Source organism: Danio aesculapii, chromosome 19 (assembly GCF_903798145.1).
Source record: "Danio aesculapii chromosome 19, fDanAes4.1, whole genome shotgun sequence".
Taxonomy (NCBI): domain Eukaryota; kingdom Metazoa; phylum Chordata; class Actinopteri; order Cypriniformes; family Danionidae; genus Danio; species Danio aesculapii.
This window is the reverse complement of record NC_079453.1, coordinates 6,251,459-6,278,644: the sequence shown is the minus strand read 5'-3', so window position 1 is coordinate 6,278,644 and position 27,186 is coordinate 6,251,459. Positions and strand designations below refer to the sequence as shown.

Here is a 27,186-nt window from a genome sequence, read left to right as displayed (position 1 = left end):
GTCGCCACAGCGGAATGAACCGCCAACTCATCCAGCATATGTTTTACGCAGTTTCAAGTTTTCAAGATGAAGAAATTCTGAACATCAAATTCATTCATTCATTCATTCTGGCTTAGTCTCTTATTTATCAGGGGTCACCACAGTGGAAGGAACCGGCAACTTATCCAACATGTTTTACACAGTTTCAAGTTTTCAAAGTGAAGAAATTCTGAACATTTCCTGGTGTTGGGTTACGACTGAAAGGGCATCCACTGCATAAAACATGCTGGATAAATTGGCGGCTCATTATGCTGTGGCGACCCCTGATTAATAAAGAAAATGAATGATTGTATGAATAAAATTCTGAACATCAAATTTAATTTTCTAAAATTCAAAACCAGACATTTAGATTTGTGAAAATCCTATAGTACAGAAAGTTGGAGTCCAAGAATCACTCAATTGTTAAAAATTCAAATTGGGCACCACGGTGGCTCAGTGGTTAGCACTGTCACCTCACAGCAATCACTGGTTTGAGTCCTGACTGGGCCAGTTGGCATTTCTGTGTGAAGTTTCCAGGTTCTGGTTTCCCCCACAGTCCAAAGACATGCGCTATAGGTCAATTGGATAAACAAAATTGGCTGTAGTGTATGAGTCATTTTGTTTGTTTGTTTGTGTGTGTGTGTGTGTGTGTGTGTGTGTGAATGAGAGTGTATGGGTGTTTCCCAGAACTGGGAATCTATAATAAACTAAATCTACGCACAACGATCTGTCCAGGTCGGTGTCCTCAGCAGTAAATATATATAGAGAACTTTTAAACAAATGTTACTGTAAGGAAAATAATTAAACCATTATGATAAATAGTTAAAAATGACTGTTTAAAATAAAAGTTTTATTGAGATTTATTGTTGGCGATTGTTTGGGTTTTGGCCAGATTGAGTAGCAATACATGAACAAAGAAAAATTAAGACCTATTTAAAAAAAGATTTAAGACCTACAACACAATATTTCATTAAATTTAAGACTTTATAAGGCTTAAAATTTGGATTTTGAGATTTAAAACATTTTAAGACCCCGCAGAAACCCTGGTATTTGATAGGCTATACTTTCAATTAAACAGTGTTTGAAAAAACGAGTTTTATTGCATTTACATGGCTTCACCAGCAGGTGGCGCTTCAAAACGATGAATCATTTAAAAACAAAAAAAAAAAGCAACTGATTAAATTACGAAGCTTTGAAAATCTGTTTCTTCCATCACTCCCAATAACAGATGACAGACACTATAGTAACTGTCTGTTAGTTTTATTAAACGTCGATTTCTAAAAATCATGATTTCTGAATCACATGACAGAATTCGGTATAGCTTCATATTAATGCAAATCAGTATAAAAATAACATTCGCACACAACCTGAATCACAAGCGACTTCAAGCCATTTAAAATGGCTCTGCACAAAGAAATGTGGTTACAGTCAATAAAAAGATCATGAAATAAAACAAATGATGCAAGCGATCACAAACCGTAACAAAGGCACACAAGTACAAACCAACACACGGGCAAATAAAATCGACGTAATCTGATAAGCCGATAAAATGAAATCCAATACCCTGTAAGAGTGTCTTTTCTCTTTATTAAACGCATTGTTTGCTTGATCCAAGGCATCCATTAATGAAGGACACGTTCACAATTTACTAGTGGCGTTTCTATAAGACACTATAACCAACAGAACAACTCGTGACTACGCCTTACTTCCTTGTTTGTGCATAAATGTGGTTAACATGAGTTTAAAACCAATAAAATATTGACAGTAATGCTCTGTGAGAACACAAACCAACATGCGATAACCAAAAAAACTGCACATATTTCAACAAAAGGCCTGTTATATTCATTACAAATCAACTTTAAGCTGCTTTGCACCAGTTTCTTGTTTAAAATGAAGCAGAATGATGTTGCAGTGCATTTCATGAACACCACAACAGATGTTTTTGGTAGAAGTCATCGGGTTTTAGACAACATTACATAAACGAAACAGTATGCATAGTTAAATTAATAATCATGTGTCAAATGAAAACCATTATATATATACGCTACAGATGAATGCTCTAATATTTAATAATCTAATACAGCAAAGATTGGCCACAAGAGCCAAATTGCAAAACATAATATGTAATATAACAAAAATTAATTAGTATGACTGTGTGTGCTTGATTAAGGCCCGAGTAAAAGCAGAATGAGAAACCACAGCGTATTTGGCTCAGAATCTCATCTAGAAAGCATCCCAGTCTTCAGTCGTGTTCACTAGGGGGCGACAGTGAGTTTTAGGCACACCTGATATTAGAAACACATGCATTTCTCCTTATATTTGCATGATTCCGGCTCCTGTGGCATTTGCGTTATGACCTCATGTGCTCCTGTAGTACATCTACATCAACTTTAATGTCAGTATAAGGAGCAGCCAGATTTTCGAAGACGCAGTTAACCGTAACAATGTCCCACCGGTCAAATGTAACGGGGACGACTCCTCATGACGACTCTTGTTCGCACAGGAGGATGAATATGGCACAGTGTGTACTTTGAAGTCACCACGATGTAAACTGTGCTTAGGTAAAGAGTCAAAGTCAGTAGGTCACCGGTAGGAGATGTGGACTTCATTTATACGCTGCCTGAGGTGAGACATGAACTCAAACATAGTGGCGGCCAGAGATTGGTGGATGAGGTAACGTGGGAGGCGACCCTGTAAATAAAATAATATAATAAATGTACAATAACTATAAAGTTATATGTTTAGTATCTATTTTTGATAAATAAATACTTTGTAGAATATTTGAGAATTTTTGTATTTTTTTAGCGTGTTACTAAGGACTTGCTAGGTGGTTTTAACCTAGAGTTGTGGTGAAAAATTGTTCGAGAAATAGATTCTGAGCTTAGTTTAACAGCAGACGGCACTCTAGGCAATTTCTAAACAACAGATGGCGCTCCAGACTAGTTTTTAAACAAAAGAGGGCACTTTAGGCTAGTTTTTAAACAACAGGCGGCACTCTAGGCTAGTTTTTAAACAGCAGATGGCACTTTAGGCTAGTTTTTAAACAGCAAATGGTGCTCTAGGCTAAATTTTAAACAACAGAGGGCCCTCTAGATTAGTTATTAACAGCAGATGGCGCTCTAGGCTAGTTTTTAAACAACAGAGGGCCCTCTAGGTTAGTTATTAACAGCAGATGGTGCTCTAGGCTTGTTTTTAAACAGCAGACGGCGCTCTAGACTAGTTTTTAAACAACAGAGGGCCCTCTATGTTGCTTATTAACAGCAGATGGTGCTCTAGGCTAGTTTTTAACAGCAGATGGTGCTCTAGGCTAGTTTTTAAACAACAGAGGGTGCTCTAGGTTAGTTTTTAACAGCAGATGGTGCTCTAGGCTAGTTTTTAAACAACAGAGGGCACTCTAGGTTAGTTTTTAACAGCAGATGGTGCTCTAGGCTAGTTTTTAAACAACAGAGAGCACTCTAGGTTAGTTTTTAAATGGCAGACGGCACTTTAGGCTTGCTTTCATACAACAGAGGGTGCTCTAGGCTAGTTTTTGAACGGCAGACGGCACTCTAGGCTAGTTTTTAAACAACAGACGGCACTCTAGGCTAGTTTTTAAACAACAGAGGGCACTCTAGGTTATTTTTTAACAGCAGACGGCACTCTAGGCTAGTTTTTAAACAACAGAGGGTGCTCTAGGCTAACAGCTTTTTGTTAATGTCAGAATCAATGCAGAATTGATTTCTAGAACAATTTTTCATCACAGCTCTGATTCTAAAAAAATCCTCTAGATGTGGTTCAATGGAGAATAATTCACAGACAAATCATACAGTGTCAGTGACATAAACATACATATCAGTTTCCCCTCACTCCACAACAAATCGGTAATACTTCAACAACATTCAGAACACAAAGAGTTACAAAACTGAAATTCTAGTATCATTCACTATAAACTGTTTTTTCCAATGCATACAGACTTAAAGTGAAACTGAAACTAGTCAAGTGTGAAATATTTACTATATTTTAGCGTTCATTTTATTATACAGTATAAGCTGCTTTGTAAATACAAGTCACAGCATGTTTTAAATGATAAAACATGACTTATATTCTGGAAAATTCAGTATGTCTAATAGATTTCATCAGAGACTAGATTTTATCATCCATTAGCTGAATATGAAATCTGGATGATTTGCAGGAGCTGCACAATTATGTGAAAAAAAAATTAATAAATAAATTAAAAAAAAAAAAGAAATAATCGCACAAACAATACACTTTTTCAAATTAAAAACCATTTATTATCAGTGCATTTAAATAGTTTAAAACTTCACAAATAAGTGGTACTCTTGCTAGTCTTACCTTAAGATCTGTATTGAGAACCCAGATGAAGGTGCAAACTGAAGGATTACTGCTGGACTTCAACACCACAAATCCACCAGGACCGTTCTCCCCTCTGAAACACAGAGAGATTTAAAATAGCTCTTTATTACAAAATGACAAAACAGACTCAAAATACAACATTTCTAAATTAAAACAATTATAAGAAATGCCTAAAAAGCTATTCTAAAACAGCACAATGCTCCATTGTTACCCCATTTCAGTTTAAAAAAAGACAAGACAAGATCATCTAATGACTCTTTAGAAAGTCAAATCAATTAAAAGTCTAGACATCACAACAGCAGATAACATAACATTTTGCCCAGACATCAGTTCAATCTTGTTCTTTTTCACACAGTTGATTTGGCTTGACTCAAAATGAACCCATTCATAATGTTTCTTCTTCACACAGAGAGAAGCTGTATCCAAAATCACCCCCTATACCCTTAAATAGTGCACTCCTCGAGTTAGAAGCCATTTCTAGTGGTGTCTGAAACCATAGTGGACGTGATCAAGTGCACTCAATCAATCCCATAATGCTTAGCAATAACAAGTCTATGACTACATTCCAGTCCACTTTTAGATTTACATTGACATACCCTGTATCCCTCGATTTTGACTGAGGGAGGGAGTTGGCTTCATATGTCCCATGCTCTCGAATGCAATGCGATGCAATTGTGACATCACAACAGCGTAGTTCCTAAGTTTTCAAGGGTTTAGGGCATAGGTCTTGATTCCTGGAGGGCCGCAGCTCAGCACAGTTTTGCTCCAACCCTAATCAAACGCAGCTAATCCAACTAATCAAGGTGTTCAAGACTACTAGACACTATTAAGCAGGTGTGAGTTGGAGGTGGTTGGAGCTAAACTATGCAGAGCTGCGGCCCTTCAGGAATTGAGACCATTAGTTTACGGCATTCTATTTAAACCAATTCAGATGTTCTACCAATAGTCAGTGGTGAAAAGAGTACTGAAAAATCATACTCAAGTAAAGGTACCGTTACTTGCCTAAAAATGTAGTGCAAGTAAAAGTATCTGTTGTAAATATTACTCAAAGTATGAGTAAAAAGTAGCCCTTTCAAAAGAACTCAAGAGTAGGGAGTAGTGAGTATGACGCTGTAAAAAGCTGATGCATTTACATGTAATTTAGCATGTTTGATGTTTGTGTGTAAACGTAATATTCTGTAGTGTATTTAGTTATTGGCCAGCAGGCACACAACGTCGTATCACATTAATATTAGGTTAGATTCAGGTTGTGATGTCAGGTGACCAAAACTCAATGTCTAGTCAGCATCTAAGGACAACGTTATTTTGATGTCCAGAAATGACGTCAAACGACAATGATATTTGGTTGATTTTAGGTTGCGTTAGAAAGTGACCAAAATCCAACGTCGAGCCAACATCTTAAACCAACGTCATATTGATGTCAAATACAGACATTTATTCATCAGTTATGGCAACAAAAATCCAACATTTGATAGCGGTCATAGTGGTAACGTCCACACAGTGTCAAGCTGTAACATCATTAGATGATGATATTTGGTTGGTTTTACATTTGAAAATGGATATTGATGTTGGCCTGACGTTGAGTTCTGATGTCCACCTGATTTTCATTTCCAAACAAAATGCAGCGTACCTAAGACGTTAGGCTACAATGTCAATCTGACGTCATGTCTTGTGCCTGCTGGGTGTTTAAGGCCAATTCGGTCATCATACAGTGAACATCTGTCATCTTCTGATCAGTGACATGCATCAGTGTCTGGGTCAATGCGTGTAAAGATTTTGGACATCTTCTTGGACACTTTTAATGTTTCCAAACAGTTTTCTGCAATTATAAAGCCCCCATGTCTTGAGGTAGTTCATTATGATGAGATTTACCTTCTATGTGCAATTTGATTGAACAGGAATTACAGGACTTTTTTCTAATCCCGATAGACAAAAAAAGGAAAGTAGTGACTGCAGGTTGAAGGAAAATAGGGGTGTAAAAGTACAGATACTGCACTAAAAATGTACTCAAGGGAAAGTAAAAGTACACATTTTAAAACTACTCAGTAAATTACAATTCCTGAGAAAAATTACTCATTTGAGTATTTGTAATTAGTTACTTTATACCACTGCCAATAGTGCACACTTGTGTAACTTAATCTATGACGTCCATCCGAGTGATTAGTGAAGGGAATACAAATTGGACTATAATGAAGCTTAGAATCCATGTACACTTGAGGACTAGAAAATACCAATAATGCACTGTGAGTGTTCGCCAAATGAATTTACATGTCTGACCACAAGATGGCATCGAAAGCGTATTGGTGTATGTTCCAAAATAAAATATTATTTAATTAAAGCAATGCTGGGTGGCACGGTGTCTCAGTGGTTAGCACTGTAGCCTCACAGCAAGAAGGTCACTGGTTCGAGTCCCGGCTGGGTCAGTTGGCATTTCTGTGTGGAGTTTGCTTGTTTTCCCCATGTTGGCGTGGGTTTCCTCAGTGCTCCGGTTTCCCCCACAGTCCAAAGACTATATGGTGAATTGGATTAACTAAATTGGCCATAGTGTATGAGTTTGTGTGTGTGAGTATGGGTGTTTCCCAGTGCTGGGTTAAGGGCATCCGCTGTGTAAAACATATGCCGGAATAGTTGGCAGTTCATTCCACTGTGGTGACCCATGATATAGGTGACCCATGATATATAAGGGACTAGGCAAAGGAAAATTAACGAATAAAGCAATGCTTGTATGCATGCCACAAATAAATTTTTTTCATTACTAATAGATAGGGCTGTGCAATTAATCGAAAATTCTGTTTCGATTTCGATTTGACTTCTAACGATTCTGAAAAAAACATTAATGGAGATAAATGATAATTCCATCACATACCGCCCCCTTTCCAGCTGTACACATTTGTTGCTTTGCTAAGCTCAGTTTCACGTGAACATTACTAAAAGCATGTGCTGTAATTGAACTTTTGCAGCTCTGGATGCGCATCTTTCATTGATGTACATTCGAATCATTCATGTTTTTAAAAGAGTGAATGAGATCACATGTTGTTGTGTGTGTGCGCTCAGCCTCAGAGACGAGCAGAGCTCACACATCTAAAGTCATCTTAATGTGAGTGCTTTAATGGTCAAATAGGTGTCAAAACGCTGTGTTTAGTGATTTTTCATATTAACCCTCATTTGTGTAATAAACAAACGAGTTGAGAATCAAAAGACATGTGAAAGTGAAACCATAAATCAGAACCGCACTGCTCTTAAAGTGACAGCGCGCAATATTCCTGCTGCCGACTGTTTTATTATTAATCAAACAACAAAAGGACAAAATCACTCACTGCTCTAGACTGAAGGACTTTTGTAGCTATAATTAAAGTTTTTACTTACAGTGAAGATGCTTAAAGCACAGTTTGATTTATATTTTTAGTATATTGTATTTATTTCCCTTTCCTTATTTACAGGGAGGAAAATAACTATATATACAGTTGAAGTCAGAATTATTAGCCCTCCTGAATTATTAGCGTCCCTTTACCCACAATTTAATGGAAAGATTTTTTTTCAACACATTTCTTTTTTTAAAGATTTATTTTTGGCCTTTTTGCCTTTATTAAGCGGATAGGACAGTTTTACCGACAGGAAGCGAAGTGGGAGAGAGAGAGGGGGGTAGGGATGGGAAATGTCCACGAGCCGGGATTCGAACTCGGGACGCCTTGAAGTGCTACTGCACCATATGCCAGTGCGCTAACCACTAGGCTATTGCACTGAGTTTCAACACATTTCTAAACAGAATAGTTTTATTAAACTCATTTCTAATAACTGATTTCTTTTATCTTTGCTATGATGACGGCACATAATATTTTACTAGATATTTTTCAAAATATGAGCATTCAGATTAAAGTGTGATTCAAAGGCTTAATTAGGCAAGTCATTGTTATCAGTAGTTTCTTCTGCAGGCAATCAAAAGTATATTGCTTAAGGGGGTTAATAATATTGACCTTAAAATAGGTTTCAAAATATTTAAACCTGCTTTTATTCTAGCCAAAATAAAACAAATAAGCCTTTCTCCAGAAGAAAAAAATATAAAGGGAATACTATGAAAAATTCCTTGCACTGTTAAACAATTTGGAAAATATTCATTAAAAAAAAGGCTAATAAGTCTGACTTCAACAGTAGTTGTTTTGAATAATCGTGATTACAATTATGACCAAAATAATCGTGATTATGACTTTTCCTATAATCGAGCAGCCCTACTAATAGTCAAGTCACAGAGTGTTAAATAATTCTGACCTAGAAGTTTAAAATATAATCCTTTATAAACCAGTAAAGCACGAACAAAACATCATTCCTTCTACTGCACAAATTCACCCACTTGTTTCATCGACTATTTCAAGTCGATTATATTAGTAGATAAATGTAATCAATTGTAAATGAGGGGGCAATTTCGAATACAGCATGAACAAGTTCTGCATTTTGATTGGCGGAGAATGCGGCAGACCTGACGTAGCGACTGTGGTGGGGTTTGGAGTTGTGATTGGTGGCCATTCCTGCAGAGATGTAGCAGTCTCGTCTGCGCTCCACCCGACGAACATTCACAAAGTCCCTAAATGAGAAATAAAACACTTTGAATTCTCTGCAACTAGTAGAAACATTCACATGGCTACATATTAAGAGTAAAAGCATTGTTTGGATTGATTCAACTTAGAGAAAAGCAGGAAACAGTCATCTCACCTGGGAGACACGACACCTCCAGCTGCTCCAGCAGACACATCATATGACACCATTGTGTTGTCATCAACCCTCTGTAAAATCTGTGGATGGAAATCAGAGGATTATGGACCCTTTTCACAAGACTGTTTTGATGCATTTAACGGTCATCAGCATCTTAAATCCTTGGATGGTTTTCATATTTAGATTTTTAAAAAAACATTTAATGTGCATCTGTTATATGTATTTTTTGGATGCATTACACCATCACTGCATCACATTACTAAAAAAACTAATTACCGCTTATGCGAGGTGTTTCTAATGCAGTCTATAGGGGGCAGGACAGTAAATTTGACGTTGTTCTCTCTTCTGGCTGCCGTTATCAGTCTCACACTATATTTTTTCCTTTTTCTGAAAGTCTTGAGAACGCTATTGTTCAGTTTTTGTTTTATTATATTGGCATATAGGTTTGTAAAACAATTATTTGTTGTACTCTCCCATTCACCACGACTTACGCTGAGAATCCCGGAAATGTGAAAAGGGTCCATTTGCAATCTCAAATCTATTCAATATGAGCACACATTTTGTTTTGTAACTTAACACTTAATTTAAAGGAATAGTTCACCCAAAAATGTCTCTTTCAAGAAGATATTTTGAAAAATCTGGTTGCTCTGGCACCCATTGACTTCCATAGTAGAAAAAAAGACTATGGAAGTCAGTGGATAACAGCAACCAGCAAAGAAAGAAACTCAAAGCTTTAAAACAGCATGAGGAAGAATAAATGATGTGGTTATTTTTATTTTTGGGGTTACTTATCAATTTTTTGGTGGGATCAAACTACATTCCCTACATGCCAAGTCTTCCATATGATGAAGGCCTGTTTGACAAATCTATTTTACTGTTCATTACACAATAAGTAAACAAAGTGTCTAAAGGTGAACTTTGCTCAAATATAAACTACAATTTGGGGTCAGTAAGAAAGTAAACTGATGAAAAGTGAGAGTAAAGGCATTTACTGTTATTTTGTTTGTAATAAATTTCAAATACAGTTCATTTGAACTCTCCATTCTATTCTATTCCATTCCATTCCATCTAAAACATTGTAGCATGGTTTCCACAACTTTATTAAGCAGGACAACGATTTTCAGCATTGATAATAACTAGATCAGGGGTGTCCAAACTAATTCCTGGAGATTTTAGCTCCAACATGCCTCAACACACCTGCAAGGGTGTTTCTAGAAAGCCTAGTAAAACGGCGGTCACGCTTCACTTTTCTTCCCATAGACTTTCATTCATACGCACACGAATGCGTCAGACCGAAAACGTTGAAAGCGAACGTTTGCAGTTCGATACGGTGCAAAGCGTGCAATCGAAGATCAAAATATGACCTCTCTGGACAGGAATTTAAAACATGGAGCAATCGCTCACTTTTTTAAATGTCTAATCATCTCATTTAATCCCACCCTTTTTGCAGCACCGTACAACAGAATTTCACACGCACAAACTCTAGTGTGACCGCAGCATAAGAGCTTGATTAGCTAGCACAGGTGTGTCTGATTGTGGTTGGAACTAAACTTTGCAGGACATCGCCTCTCCAGGACCGAGTTTGGGCACCTCTGAACTAGATTGAAAGGTTTGGCTGTTTTTATGCGGTCTTGAGAAATCCTCTCGTATAAATCTGCTTTACAGATAAATCATTTTAAATTTTGCTGAAAGGGAAATAAATATGAACCTGTTTTTCAACATTTGAACATACAATGTTAGTCTGATTTAACTACAATGAATGCTAGCATATACCAACATGTTTCTACCATGTTTTAAAACAATCCTAGTATGAATAAAAAGTTGCAAACACATAAACAAGTCATTTACATGTTTTAAAAATTAACACTGCCATTGTTTCCAACATGTTTTAAGATATTATTAGCATGTTTAACCATGTTGCTAGCATAACTTTACATGCTAACACGCCATAAGCAAGTGGCTAGGCTTTGCTTGTGATAAATGAAAATCTGAAGGTTTTGAACTGGGTTGAAGGAGGAAACATATGAAAGTATATGAAGAGTTCAGATGCAAAAAAACTCAAAATACCATCTGAAATTTACCTCAAAAATTTACATTACCAGGCTCCTGTGTGTAGGTTCAGTAATTTCAATTTCATGACAGAATTTTTTCTTTTCATGGTCGTTGAAATTAAATAACTTGACATAAACATTAGTCTAATTTTCTATGGAAATTTCTGACGGCACTTGGAGGTTTTTGCATCTGAACTTTTCATATACTCTGTAAGAGTTTGTTTAAATGTTTTGATACCCTCAATTTAAGTTAACATGATTTGTTGTATATCTGGGGCGACACAGTGGCACAGTAGATAGTGCTGTCGCCTCACAGCAAGAAGGCCACTGGTTCGAGCCTCGGCTGGGTCAGTTGGCGTTTCTGTGTGGAGTTTGCATGTTCTCCCTGCGTTTGCGTGGGTTTCCTCCACAGTCCAAAGACATGCGGTACAGGTGAATTGGGTAGGCTAAATTGTCCATAGTGTATGTATGTGTGCGAATGAGTGTGTATGGGTTTCCCAGTGATGGGTTGCAGCTGATAGGGTATCCGCTGCGTAAAACATATGCTGGATAAGTTGGCGGTTAATTACCGCTGTGGCGACCCCTGATTAATAAAGGTACTACGCCGAAAAGAAAATGAATGAATGAATGGTGTATATTTGATTGTCCAGTTTGTGAAACACTGGTCAGTCTGATCAGTTAGAATAGCATTCCATAAAACAGCATTAGATAAGATTCAGAGTTTGTTGGTCATAGCTTAAAAAAAAGCTCTTGGAGGCGGTGCAATTACAAATCTGGCCTCGGAAGAAGCAGTAGAGTAGCAAATCAGTACATTGAATTAATCAATGTATTTTTATTCAATGATTTTTTTTAAATTTTGCGTGGCGCATTTGTGTTTTTTTTTCTACTAAAACACACCTCCCATGAACATGTGTTTCAGCTGTCATTAATTAAGGAGTCTGTGAATATGTGTGTACCTGACAAACAGACACGGTTCTGTTCCACTGCACCATCTTCTCTGGCTGTAAAATGACCTCCTGATACACCAGCTCTGCTGTGCATTGCAAAAGACCCTAAAATACACCAACCAGTAAGAAGCTGATAACAAACACAAAAGCTCTCACAATACACAATTTATTATTTTACAATACCTTTAAAATAAAAGTTTTCCCATGAAACGGGATTTCAAGTGTATATACTGCATCACCAAGCTCCTAAAAATGAAACATTTTCATATTATACGGATTACAAAAACTGTAAACAAATAATTACCACTATTAATGCATACATACATTAGTCTTCTCAAATTTCCAGTTTTCCTCTTGTGTCAGTATCTGTTCCACCACCGCCATGGCCTCTCGCCCCTGTCTTACAAACGCCTTTTCCTAAAAAACAAAAAAAAAACAAGTGATTGCACAGACTGATTCAATACAATTCAATTCAAGCTTATTTGTATAGCGCTTTTCACAATAATCGTCATTCCAAAGGGTGGACAGTATACACTCACCGGCCACTTTATTAGGTACACCTGTCCAACTGCTTGTTACTGCAAATTTCTAATCAGCCAATCACATGGCAGCAACTCAATGCATTTAGGCATGTAGACATGGTCAAGACGATCTGCTGCAGTTCAAACCGAGCATCAGAATGGGGAAGAAAGGGGATTTAAGTGACTTTGAACCCGAAAAAGAGAAAATATCCAGCGAGCGGCAGTTCTGTGGGTGCAAAAGCCTTGTTGATGCCAGAGGTCAAAAGCGAATGGCCAGATTGGTTCAAGCTGATAGAAAGGCAATAGTAACTCAAATGACTCTTTACAACTGAGGTCTGCAGAAGAGCATCTCTGAACACACAACACGTCCAACCTTGAGGCAGTGCCACTCCTGTCAGCTAAGAACAGGAAACTGAGGCTACAATTTGCACAGGCTCACCAAAATTGGACAATAGGAGATTGGAAAAACGTTGCCTGGTCTGATGAGCCTCGATTTCTGCTCTGACATTCGGATGGTAGGGTCAGAATGACCACAGTGTACCCATTTTCTGATGGCTACCTCCAGCAGGATAACACACCATATGTCATAAAGCACGAATCATCTCAGACTGGTTTTTTGAACATGACAATGAGTTCACTGTACTCAAATGGCCTCCACAGTCACCAGACCTCAATCCAATTGAGCACCTTTGGAATGTGGTGGAACGGGCGATTCGCATCATGGATGTGCAGCCGACAAATTTGCAGCAACTGCGGGATGCTATCATGTCAATATGGAGCAAAGCCTCTGAGGAATATTTCCAGTACCTTGTTGAATCTATGCCACAAAAGATTAAGGCAGTTCTGAAGGCCAAAGATGGTCCAACACGGTACTAGTAAGGTGTACCTAATAAAATGGCCAGTGAGCGTATAGACATAGTTAACCTGCAGTTTTACGGTGTAAAACTTGTAGTACTCATTAAATGTGCAAATGTTCTGATTTATTCCATGCAAATAAAACAAAAAACAAGCATTTATTTACTTGTTCTGTTACTGCTCTCCTGCCGAGACCCTCTTCATCAAGATCGTCCTCTGAACCTACAGGACATATGCAAACATTATGCACAAAATCAATACATACAGCAAGCTGCACAGATTGAAAGTGAATGGCATTACCTGCCAGGGACTCTGGTGGAGAGTAAAACTGTCCGTCAGACACTGCTCTAGGACAGATGAGAGGAGCCGGTTCACACGCCGCATTCACCGCTGCCAGATACACTGCAGATAGGAAAAAAATGGCAGATCATCAATACAGAAAAATCGAATCTGTTGTAGACGTCTAATAAAGTAACTGGTTAAAGTAACTGGCGTCTGGCTGAGATCAAGACCTTTTATTACGTTTGGCTAGCTAAAGCGATCTACTCCTGGTAGGGGGTAGAAATCAGGGACTGTGCGATTTACTTCCAGAAGGAAGTTGAAATTGGGGGGCACGTAATTAGAGCTGTAAAGTTCATTTTAGGTGAAAAATGGATTTTGTTGGAGAAGAGTAAAATACGAAAATATGATACACTGGTGTTTAGGAATATGGAAAAACTGTCTTTACGCTGTTTTCATCTGTTTTTATATTATTTGTTTCCATTTTATTTTTACTTGTCTCTTTTATTCTTGTTTATGTAAAGCACTTCGAATTGCCACTGTGTATGAAATGTGCTATATAAATAAACTTGCTTTGCCTTTGAGTGGTTGAGCACAAGCAAATGAGAAGCGTCTTGAAGGAGGTGCGGCAAGTCAGATAATAGAGAGCATTTGATTGGTCAAGATTTTGATGAGAAACGGAAGTATGAAGTGATATGGAAAAAATCATTAATCCATTTAGGTGGAAGTGACAAACTGCAAGCTTTACATGTTTATATCGGTTTTATATTTTCGAAACGTAAATTGTCACTGTTTTGGCACACATTTAGCTTATAGGTATCCTTAAAAGAAACATCTAAAAAAAACAACAACTTTATTTTAATTTTGTGGGGCCTTTAAGGACTTTCCCAAACCAGTGACAGTCTGAATGTGCGTATTTAGAACAGAACATAAGCAAGTTTCCCTCAGTAAATGTGACTTTATGTGACCACAGCACTATTAAAATGACATATCATAGAAAACAGGGTTTTTCCTTCCTCTTTTGAGAGCTTGTAATTTGTTTCCAGTCCGCCCACATTGAAAATAAAACTCACTCAGAGTAAGCAAAAGAGAATAAAACCTAATTTAAAGTGTAAACAGCATAATTCTAACAGCCTAGAATGGTAATAAACAGGTTAACAAAAACGATGGCACAGGAAACTGTGACTAACATTACAGGCTGCCTACAGGAAAACAAAACAGTGTCTCAGCAACACACAATGTGTCAAGATTCTATCGTCAAGCAATTTGGCTGTCTGCACCAAACGTGACATGACAGAAACATTTAAATATAGCCACTACACTCCCAACAAAATGGTAAAGATTTTAGTCTAATTAATACAAATTGAACCTCTTTAACATTATTAAAAGGCTACTGATGTTGTAGTTTTCACTGCTTTTTTGTCTGCTAGTTATTTTATTGTCAAGATCTGAGGTGAACTATCTGCTGCTGCTTTCAGTAGTATGGCAATAAATGTCACAGAAAATGGCATTCAAACTCACATTGAGAGCATTTAACATTGAATAAAGCATATAATTTGAACCTGGCGTGAGCATTGAGTATGGTTACATGGATACCAATGTTCTGATTTTAAAACAATTAAGAGAATACTCTGATTAAGGGTCTACTATGTAAACAGGGGTTTCTGTTTAGTTCGATTATGACTCAGGTCAGATTAAAGTCATCAAAGACTTTATTCTGACTTGAGTCATAATCGAACTAAACAGAAATCAATTTAATAATTGAAGGATCAAATCAAACTATTACCGTTTTGTAGTACTTTTCGCTACATTTTGCGATGACGCACACATGGCAGTTGTTTGACGACAAACAAATGAGAATTGCTTCAAGAAAGAGAGCAGGAAACTATGCGGAAAATCCTGGAAAAACTGGACATTATGAAGTGCCTTGACGTTGAAGTGACTTGTGAAAGTAGTGAATAAAATGGCAGAGGTGGCCTGTTGCTTGAGAATTTGTGTCCACCGTAGTCTGTTTGCACGCATAGTGTGACAAATGAACTGCAGTTGAACTTGTCGCAAAAATAAAAACGAATCGTCCAAAATCACATATGCTGCCATTACTAACACGAACTGTTGTTGCGTAAACGCCAGAGGAAACTAGCGTCTAATGGTAGCGTGATAACATTGATTGAAATATGTACTATAACATGTAAAACGGGAACATGAAATGCACATTCAAACACAACACATGCAACCACCTTAATCATACTATTCAGATTAAGCAAATAATTTGATTACTGATGTCCATGTAAACATAGTCATTGTGATAATAGTATATGCTGTTCTGTTGCGTGTTGCGATCATAAATAGTTAAGACAAAAACTACTTTTAACATGGAAAAGATACGTTTTATTCCGTGACGTGTGTTGTTAAGACATGGCGCAATGGTGTGTATCCACTGAAGTGTTTTTGCGCACCAGAAAACGACACCACACTGCTGGCGTTCTAAAAAAACGTGGTAGTCTTTTTGGAAACAACTTAAATACATTTGCCTTTAGAAAAAAAAAGATGCTTCTGAACTAAATGCTGGACTTCAAACTTAAACTATACATACATTTACAAATACGCAACACTTTGACTTCAACAGATGCTTCTTTGACTGAATTATTGATAAAGCACTTTGATCAACAATTTTCTACGACTCAGTGGTTAGCGCTGTCGCCTGAAGGTCACTGGTTCGAGTCCCGGCTGGGCCAGTTGGCATTTCTGTGTGGAGTTTGCATGTTCTCCCCGTGTTGGCGTGGGTTTCCTCTGGGTGCTGCGGTTCCCCCCACAGTCCAAAGACATGCACTATAAGTGAATTGCATAAACTAAATTGCTGTAGTGTAGGAGTGTGCGTGAATGCGAGAGTGTATGGGTGTTTCCCAGTACTGGGTGGTGGCTGGAAGGGCATCCACTGCGTAAAACATATGGAATAGTTGGTGGTTCATTCCTCTGTGACTACCCCTGATAAATAAGGGAGGAAAATAAATGAAATATTTCTGACCTCTCTCGTCCTCTGCCTCCTGCGTGAGCACTTTGAAATCCAGGAACCAGGTTTCCAGCCACGCCACCACAAACGAGGTGATGGGAAGAACATAGCCAAAAGCATTCTGACTAAACAACTGAGAAAACAGAGAGAAATGGGACCACTTGTTTTTCTATTATACATCAATAAAATAATACATATGAATAATTCAGAAAGCTGTGCAGGTGGATTATCTAAAGAATTAATAAATCGGGTAAGAAAACAACACTTGAAGGAGTATCTTACGTCTGACAAGATGACTTTGGCAATGAGGAAGGCTGTGGTCACTAGAGTAGTAATCTAAAAATTGGAGAGAACAATAAGATGATGGTCATACTTTAGTTTATCCCAATTCTATTTTATAAGGGCTTCAAAATTTACCTCTAAGAAATGGGACACCTCTACAATGCCTGCACACATCATCGTATGTCATCGCGATCTCTTGCTTCATATGAGATAAGACCATTGCGACTGCTGTAGTTATTCCAATTGTGTTATTTTTTGCTATTTATCTTCAGGAAATCACTGAAGGCATATATAATGTTATCATAATGAAATAATGTGGGAATAAGATCGTAACTGTACTGTGATTTACACCGTGGACATATTCATCTATGTAAACACAAGAAAACAACATTAACATTACAGCAGACACTGTAAAAAGCTCATTCCCAGCCACTAGACTTTTCTGACAGGGTATTTGAATGTCATTGAGTGTCAGATGTGAAAGTATGTTGTGGGACTGCTATACAGGATTTATTATTATTATTAGGGATTATTGATAGAGTAATTTAGCGGTTTTTATTTTATCTTTTTTTTTTTTTTTTTAAGCGCGACGTAAAACACAAACGTGGTTATGAATGTATTAAAACATGTGCTTGTTTGTTGTAAAACTCGTAATAATGACAAAAAAATAAATACTAATTTGTGCATCTGACATCCGGGTGCAGCTGTGGCTAGTGTATTCTGGGAAATTTTCTTACCCCTTGGTTTTACGTGTGGTCCTGAAAATCTCAGTTTCGAGGGCTATCTAGCCCTTCCCCTTAGCCCTACGCCTTCAAGCTAAAGAGAATAGGGACATCCCCACCCCTTCATGTGAACGTGCAAAACGAGAGGTAGGGGTAAGGGGTAGAATTAGGATTGGACCTATGTGTCAAAGTAAAATAGACTAAATTACATGAAAATTACTATAAATATGTATTGAAATATTACAATATTTAATGCAATTTAATCATCTGCGTTCATGTTTTACCGTCGTGGTTAAAAAAAAACCAATTAAAAAAACAACACTAACAAAAAAAAACTTAATTAGGCTATCTATAATCCATAATAATACTAATATTATTACTAATATTACTAATAATTAATTATTACTAATATTAATATCATAATAATACAACTCCTGTACAGCAGTCCCACAACATTCTGTCACTCGATGACACTCGAATGGGCTACCCTGTCAGAAAAGTTTAGTGGCTTTTACAGTGTCTGCTATAATGTTAATGTTGTTTTGGTGTATTTACATAGATGAATATGGCCAAGGTGTAAATACACCATACAATTACGATCTTATTCCCACATTATTTCATTATGATAACATGATATATGCCTTCATTGATTTCCTGAAGATAAATAGCAAAAAATAACACAACTGGAATAACTACAGCAGTCGTGATCGTCTTATCTCATATGAAGCAAGAGATCGCGATGACATTTGATGAGGTGTGCAGGTGCTATAGTGCTGTCCTAATTCTTACGAGTAAATTTGAAGCCCTTCCGCTTCACACTTCATTTCAAGGGCCAAGGGGAAGGGGTAAAAAGGTTTATTTGTATTTGTTATTGTGGCCTATGTTTATTCGTGAAAGTAAAATAGACTAAATTACATGAAAATTTCTATAAATATGAATTAAAATATTACAATATATAATCCAATTTAATCATATTTCAACACAAATTGGAATAAAAAAAAATGTATACATCAGATAATATTAGTACATATAAATGAGTGATTATATGATAAAAATAATGTAATAAATAAGAAGAAAAAAACATATTGTGAGATTTAAAGAATGGTAAGTCATTCTTACCGCAATAACCCACCAGTGTCTCAGCCGAAATGCAGCATAACCAAGCTGCAAACACAGAAACCTAAACACAGCTAAAAGCTGAGAACAAGCAAATAAAAAAAAAACGATTATTTTTTTACCACACACACTTCAAAATGTAAAAAAACCCACAAACAGATTAAACTAAGAATTTGACTGATCATTAAAAGCCAAATATGTTTGTCTCGTTTCATGTCAGGATAAGATTTTATATGAAAAAAGGTACCTAAAACTGACTACAAGACACAAACATTTCCACTCTAAAATCAATTGATGTCATGTGATAAAGATGGTGACGACAGGGACAGAAACTGTGAATCTCAATTTCTAACACCTCAGCTCTTTGAGCTTTAAATAAACACACTAACACACACAGAAAAACTGGAACACGTTAATGATTAGCATTCTTGAGCACTGTTGAGTAAAGTTTGTATTTGTTTATTCTTGTTAGACAGAACCGAATGACGTTACAAACATTATATCAAATCTACAGTAAAGGAAATATATTAGAAAAAGTCTACCAGTTTTTTTTCCCATTATGGCTCATTAAGTAATAAATCATTTGCTTTGTGATACTTACAAAGATATCAAAGAAGGAGGACTTGAAGTTATAATGAACAACCTCATTCTCAAGACTGTTCCATATACTCTTACTGATCTAAAATAAAAAAAACAAGACAAATGAGATTACAGGTCTTTAAAAAATTCATATCAAACATTTTAAATGCACAAAAATTGATTAGCTTATACATCGAAAGCTAAAGGTACTTGTCTAAACTTGTCTGGAATTATTGAATTATACTCATATTTACATAACATGCTATTATTATTATTATTTATAAAAAATGTCAACAAAGCTAAATATAAAAGCTACATAACTATAAATAATGTGTAATCATACACGCAAAGTACTATTATGTATTATATGTTAAAGATACAAAATTAGTGGGGAAAAGAACATTTAAAACCATTTATTATTAAAATAATTTAATAAATACTATGATAAATATACTTAATATTATATTTAAATACGCACTGGAATATTATTTGTTTTAAAAATATATTTATATATTTGTTATTTATTTAAATAATTATTTAATCAATCATATATTATTTATATATAAAAACAATTATGTGTGTGTGTGTGTGTGTGTGTGTGTGTGTGTGTGTGTGTGTGTGTGTGTGTGTGTGTGTGTGTGTGTGTTTGTGTGTGTTGAAGATACAAAATTAGTTGGAAAAACAACATTTAAAACCATCTAATTATTAAAAAAATATTTAATAAATACAATAATAAATATATCTAATGGTATAGTTAATTATAATATATTAATTATGGTGGCTTGAAAAGCCAGCATACTGTTATCTATCTTAAACTTATTATTATGGTGGCTTGAAAAGCCAGCATATTGTTATCTATCTTAAACTTATTATTATTCTTCTTCTTCTTCTTCTTCTTCTTCTTCTTCTTCTTCTGAGACTAATTTCTAAGTGTATCTCCTCCTAGGCCTTTCAAGCTACATACTTCAAACTTTCGTCAAACCTTCAAACTGGTCTGACTCGGGTTGCTATATCTTTTCTAACTGATCCGACCTTGGGTTTTCCGAAAAACGACCCAGAAAAAACCCAAAAGTCCCATTGACTTAACATTGGGTCAAACTTTGTGAGCTCATAACTCTGCATCAGACTGTCCTACAGACTTCTAACTGGACTCATTTAACTCAGTCTAGCCAGCAGCCAATAACTGATGACTTTTTAACTTACTAGCCACTCCCTAGCAACCACTTACAGCACCCTAGCAACTGTCCCATAGACTTCCATTGTAAGAGACTCCCATTTACTTAACATTGGATCAACCTTTGTGAGCTCATAACTCTGCATCAGACTGTCCTACAGACTAGAGTCTGGCCTCATTCAACTCAGTCTAGCCAGCAGCCAATCACTGATTACCTTTAAACTTACTAGCCACTCCCTAGCAACCAATTTCAGCACCCTAGCAACTGTCCCAGAGACTGTGACTAGCTATTCTAACACACGCTAACAGTTTTAACATCCTACTGACATGCTAATCTTGCTAGAAAGGTGCTAGCAACACGATAGTCACATGCTAGTCATGCTAGTAACATGCTAATTCATGCTAGAATCATGATAACAACATGCTAATTCATGCTAGAAACAAGCTGATTCATACTAGAATCATGCTAGTAACATGCTAGTTACATGCTAATTAATGCTAGAATCATGCTAGTTACATGCTAATTCATGCTAGAAACATGCTAATTCATGCTAGAATCATGCTAACAACATGCTAATTCATGCTAGAAACATGCTAATAACATGCTAATTCATGCTAGAAACATGCTAGTAACATGCTAGAATCATGCTAGTAACATGCTAATTCATGCTAGAATCATGCTAATAACATGCTAATTCATGCTAGAATCATGCTAGTTACATGCTAATCCATGCTAGAATCATGCTAGTAACATGCTAATTCATGCTAGAATCATGCTAGTAACATGCTAATTCATGCTAGAATCATGCTAGTAACATGCTAATTCATGCTAGAATCATGCTAATAACATGCTAATTCATGCTAGAAACATGCTAATTCATGCTAGAATCATGCTAATAACATGCTAATTCATGCTAGAATCATGCTAGTAACATGCTAATTCATGCTAGAATCATGCTAGTAACATGCTAATTCATGCTAGAAACATGCTAGTAACATGCTAATTTATGCTAGAATCATGCTAGTAACATGCTAATTCATGCTAGAAACATGCTAGTAACATGCTAATTCATGCTAGAAACATGCTAGTAACATGCTAATCCATGCTAGAATCATGCTAGTAACATGCTAATTCATGCTAGAATCATGCTAGTAAAATGCTAATTCATGTTAGAATCATGCTAGTAACATTCTAATTCATGCTAGAATCATGCTAGTAACATGCTAATTCATGCTAGAAACATGCTAGTAACATGCTAATTCATGCTAGAATCATGCTAGTAACATGCTAATTCATGTTAGAATCATGCTAATAACATGCTAATTCATGATAGAAACATGCTAATTCATGCTAGAATCATGCTAATAACATGCTAATTCATGCTAGAAACATGCTAGTAACATGCTAATTAATGCTAGAAACATGCTAGTAACATGCTAATTCATGCTAGAATCATGCTAGTAACATGCTAATTCATGCTAGAAACATGCTAGTAACATGCTAATTCATGCTAGAATCATGCTAGTAACATGCTAATTCATGCTAGAATCATGCTAATAACATGCTAATTCATGCTAGAAACATGCTAGTAACATGCTAATTCATGCTAGAATCATGCTAGTTACATGCTAATCCATGCTAGAATCATGCTAGTAACATGCTAATTCATGTTAGAATCATGCTAGTAACATGCTAATTCATGCTAGAATCATGCTAGTAACATGCTAATTCATGCTAGAATCATGCTAATAACATGCTAATTCATGCTAGAAACATGCTAATTCATGCTAGAATCATGCTAATAACATGCTAAATCATGCTAGAAACATGCTAGTAACATGCTAATTCATGCTAGAATCATGCTAGTAACATGCTAATTCATGCTAGAATCATGCTAGTAACATGCTAATTCATGCTAGAATCATGCTAATAACATGCTAATTCATGCTAGAAACATGCTAATTCATGCTAGAATCATGCTAATTCATGCTAGAATCATGCTAATTCATGCTAGAAACATGCTAGTAACATGCTAATTCATGCTAGAATCATGCTAGTAACATGCTAATTCATGCTAGAAACATGCTAGTAACATGCTAACTCATGCTAGAAACATGCTAGTAACATGCTAATTCATGCTAGAATCATGCTAATTCATGCTAGAAACATGCTAGTAACATGCTAATTCATGCTAGAATCATGCTAGTTACATGCTAATTTATGTTATAATCATGCTAGTTACTTGCTAATTCATGCTAATAACATGCTAATTCAGACTCGGCTTTTCAAGCCACCATAAAGTTTGTCCTCAAACTTTAATATCTAGTTATTCTTCTTCTTCTTCTTCTTCTTCTTCTTCTTCTTATTCTTCTGAGACTAATTTCTAAGTGTATCTCCTCCTAGGCCTTTCAAGCTACATACTTCAAACTTTCGTCAAACCTTCAAACTGGTCTGACTCGGGTTGCTATATCTTTTCTAACTGATCCGACCTTGGGTTTTCCGAAAAAACGACCCAGAAAAATCCCAAAAGTCCCATTGACTTAACATTGGGTCAAATTTTGTGAGCTCATAACTCTGCATCAGACTGTCCTACAGACTTCTAACTGGACTCATTTAACTCAGTCTAGCCAGCAGCCAATAACTGATGACTTTTTAACTTACTAGCCACTCCCTAGCAACCACTTACAGCACCCTAGCAACTGTCCCATAGACTTCCATTGTAAAAGACTCCCATTGACTTAACATTGGATCAACCTTTGTGAGCTCATAACTCTGCATCAGACTGTCCTACAGACTAGAGTCTGGCCTCATTCAACTCAGTCTAGTCAGCAGCCAATCACTGATTACCTTTAAACTTACTAGCCACTCCCTAGCAACCAATTTCAGCACCCTAGCAACTGTCCCAGAGACTGTGACTAGCTATTCTAACACACGCTAACAGTTTTAACATCCTACTGACATGCTAATCTTGCTAGAAAGGTGCTAGCAACACGATAGTGACATGCTAGTCATGCTAGTAACATGCTAATTCATGCTAGAATCATGCTAACAACATGCTAATTCATGCTAGAAACAAGCTGATTCATGCTAGAATCATGCTAGTAACATGCTAGTTACATGCTAATTAATGCTAGAATCATGCTAGTTACATGCTAATTCATGCTAGAAACATGCTAATTCATGCTAGAATCATGCTAACAACATGCTAATTCATGCTAGAAACATGCTAGTAACATGCTAATTCATGCTAGAAACATGCTAGAATCATGCTAGTAACATGCTAATTCATGCTAGAAACATGCTAGTAACATGCTAATTTATGCTAGAATCATGCTAGTAACATGCTAATCCATGCTAGAATCATGCTAATAACATGCTAATTCATGCTAGAATCTTGCTAGTAACATGCTAATTCATGCTAGAATCATGCTAATAACATGCTAATTCATGCTAGAATCATGCTAGTAACATGCTAATTCATGCTAGAATCATGCTAGTAACATGCTAATTCATGCTAGAAACATGCTAGTAACATGCTAATCCATGCTAGAATCATGCTAACAACATGCTAATTCATATTAGAATCATGCTAATAACATGCTAATTTATGCTAGAAACATGCTAATTCATGCTAGAATCATGCTAATAACATGCTAATTCATGCTAGAGACATGCTAGTAACATGCTAATTAATGCTAGAAACATGCTAGTAACATGCTAATTCATGCTAGAATCATGCTAGTAACATGCTAATTCATGCTAGAAACATGCTAGAAACATGCTAGTAACATGCTAATTCATGCTAGAATCATGCTAGTAACATGCTAATTCATGCTAGAATCATGCTAATAACATGCTAATTCATGCTAGAAACATGCTAGTAACATGCTAATTCATGCTAGAATCATGCTAGTAACATGCTAATCCATGCTAGAATCATGCTAGTAACATGCTAATTCATGCTAGAATCATGCTAGTAACATGCTAATTCATGCTAGAATCATGCTAATAACATGCTAATTCATGCTAGAATCATGCTAGTAACATGCTAATTCATGCTAGAATCATGCTAGTAACATGCTAATTCATGCTAGAATCACGCTAGTAACATGCAAATTCATGCTAGAAACATGTTAGTAACATGCTAATTCATGCTAGAAACATGCTAGTAACATGCTAATTCATGCTAGAATCATGCTAATTCATGCTAGAAACATGCTAGTAACATGCTAATTCATGCTAGAATCATGCTAGTTACATGCTAATTCATGCTAGAATCATGCTAGTAACATGCTAATTCATGCTAGAAACATGCTAGTAACATGCTAGAATCATGCTAGAAACATGCTAATTCATGCTAGAAACATGCTAGTAACATGCTAATTCATGCTAGAAACATGCTAGTAACATGCTAATTCATGCTAGAATCATGCTAGTAACAAGGTAATTCATGCTAGAATCATGCTAGTAACATGCTAATGAGCAACCACTCATAATACTTTAGCAACTGCCTAGCAACAACTTAGCAACACATTAGCAACCGCCTAGCAACACCTTAGCAAGCACTTAGAACAACCTAGCAACTGCCTACCAAGAAACATGCCAATCTATACTAGAAACATGCTAACATAAATGTACTTATCTATGCCGACTGTTTCAAACTTTATAAAAACTGCTTCAGTTATTTACACTTTAAAACGACTTCAAACTTTTAGACTCGGCTTTTCAAGCCACCATAAAGTTTGTCCTCAAACTTTAATATCTAGTTAATAATATTTATTTGTTTATATAAAAACATTACTATATAAAACTGTATAAATAATGTAGAATCATTCACAAAATACTAATATATATATATATATATATATATATATATATATATATATATATATATATATATATATATATATATATATATATATATATATATACATACATATACACACACATATACATATACACATATACATATACATATATACATATACATATATATATATATATACACACACATATAAACAGTTGATGTCAGAATTATTAGCCCCCCTTTGAATCTTTTTTTTTTCTTCTTTTTTTAAAATATTTCCCAAATGATGTTTAACAGAGGAAGGAAATTTTCACAGTATGTCTGATAATATTTTTTCTTCTCGAGAAAGTTTTATTTGCTTTATTTCAGCAAGAATAAAAGCAGTTTTTATTTTTTATAATCCATTTTAGGGTCAAAATTATTAGCCTCTTTAAGCTATATATTTTTTCAATAGTCTACAGAACAAACCATCATTATATAATAATTAGCCTAATTACCCTAACCTGCCTAGTTAGCCTAATTAACCTCTTAAGGCCCAAGGTGTTTTTTTACATGCATTTTTTATTTCTGTTTGGGCTTATTGTAACCTAATTAGAATAAAACCTAAGTATCATCTTTTGATATGATGTACTTTTAGAGCAAAATGATGTCCATATATGTGGACTCGGGGTCCGAATTTACATAAAACACTTTTTCCTGACTGTTTTTCAATGCATATATAACATATACATTTTTTTGAACATTTTTTACTATCAGAGAGTAAAACAACATTTTGAATTTTATATAATTTGTTTAAATTATTATTTATTAATTAAAATAGTATTTATACATATAAAAACATTTATATATTACTGTATAAACAACGTATAATCATATTCACAAAATACCAATACATATAGATGTGCGTGTGTTAAAGATACAAAATAAAGAGCGGAAAATAACAAAAATAATTTAATAATTACTACAATAAATATATTTAATGTTATATTTAATTAGATGCTACAAGAAATACACGTGCATGCACATGTTAAACACTAAATATACATTCACAATATGCAAATTACACACAGCTCTGTTTCCACCAGAGGAAGTACAAAAGTAACTGATCTGAACACAAAGTAAAAAAGGAAGTACAAACTGCACCCCACATGCGTACACACTCACGCACGCACGCACGCACAAACGCACGCACGCACGCACACACACACACACACAATTGATTAGAATTGAGTAAACGTCTTACATTTAATTCAATGATCCAGAGCAGAGTAATGAAGAGAAGATCAAACGTAACAAAGAGGCAGAAGGTCCGGCGTACATCTGAGAAGGCTTTCCTCTCTCCCGGGGGCAGCGGGGAATAATACGGGGAGGGAAGGGAGAGGGACGCCTGGGAATATGAGGCGTTTAGAGAAGCAATGGCTGGAAGACTTCCACCCAACTCGCTGTAATCAACGCCGCTCGGCATTACTGCATGCAGCCCGAGCACATCCCTGAACCAGAGAAGAAGAAAGAAAAAAATGTTATCTGTAACAAGATACTGCTGCTATTTTACTCAAGCATTGATCAAAACAACAGGCTGAAATACATGACCTAATCAAAGAGCATTTAAATGGTTTTTGAGCTGGTTTACAGTCAGTGTATGGAAAGATTTTATATGCATGCCAGTGTTCCCACGCTTAAAAGTACTTAAATTTCAGACATGAATTTAAGGCCTGGAAAGTACAAAGATCTTGAAAGTGCTTGAATTTAAAGTTTTTGGTGTTA

At 35.9% G+C, this 27,186-nt stretch overlaps 1 protein-coding gene across 2 annotated transcripts in view; it reads right to left on the bottom strand.

The window, feature by feature from the left end:
* Positions 1-1,272: 1,272 nt before the first annotated feature.
* The window catches only part of stard3 (StAR-related lipid transfer (START) domain containing 3), a 28,978-nt gene continuing 3,064 nt past the window's right edge, over positions 1,273-27,186 (bottom strand). For both annotated transcript variants that reach the window (XM_056480243.1, XM_056480244.1), the window contains exons 2-15: positions 26,666-26,912; positions 19,463-19,540; positions 18,865-18,942; positions 17,024-17,077; positions 16,757-16,874; positions 13,753-13,854; positions 13,619-13,674; positions 12,401-12,493; positions 12,260-12,322; positions 12,086-12,181; positions 9,079-9,158; positions 8,846-8,950; positions 4,351-4,444; positions 1,273-2,709 (exon numbers count right to left, since the gene is read on the bottom strand). In XM_056480243.1, coding sequence (XP_056336218.1) covers positions 2,602-2,709; positions 4,351-4,444; positions 8,846-8,950; positions 9,079-9,158; positions 12,086-12,181; positions 12,260-12,322; positions 12,401-12,493; positions 13,619-13,674; positions 13,753-13,854; positions 16,757-16,874; positions 17,024-17,077; positions 18,865-18,942; positions 19,463-19,540; positions 26,666-26,887 — 1,347 coding nt within the window. In that variant the 5' untranslated portion in view covers positions 26,888-26,912 and the 3' untranslated portion in view covers positions 1,273-2,601. The remainder of the gene's footprint in view (positions 2,710-4,350; positions 4,445-8,845; positions 8,951-9,078; positions 9,159-12,085; positions 12,182-12,259; positions 12,323-12,400; positions 12,494-13,618; positions 13,675-13,752; positions 13,855-16,756; positions 16,875-17,023; positions 17,078-18,864; positions 18,943-19,462; positions 19,541-26,665; positions 26,913-27,186) is intronic.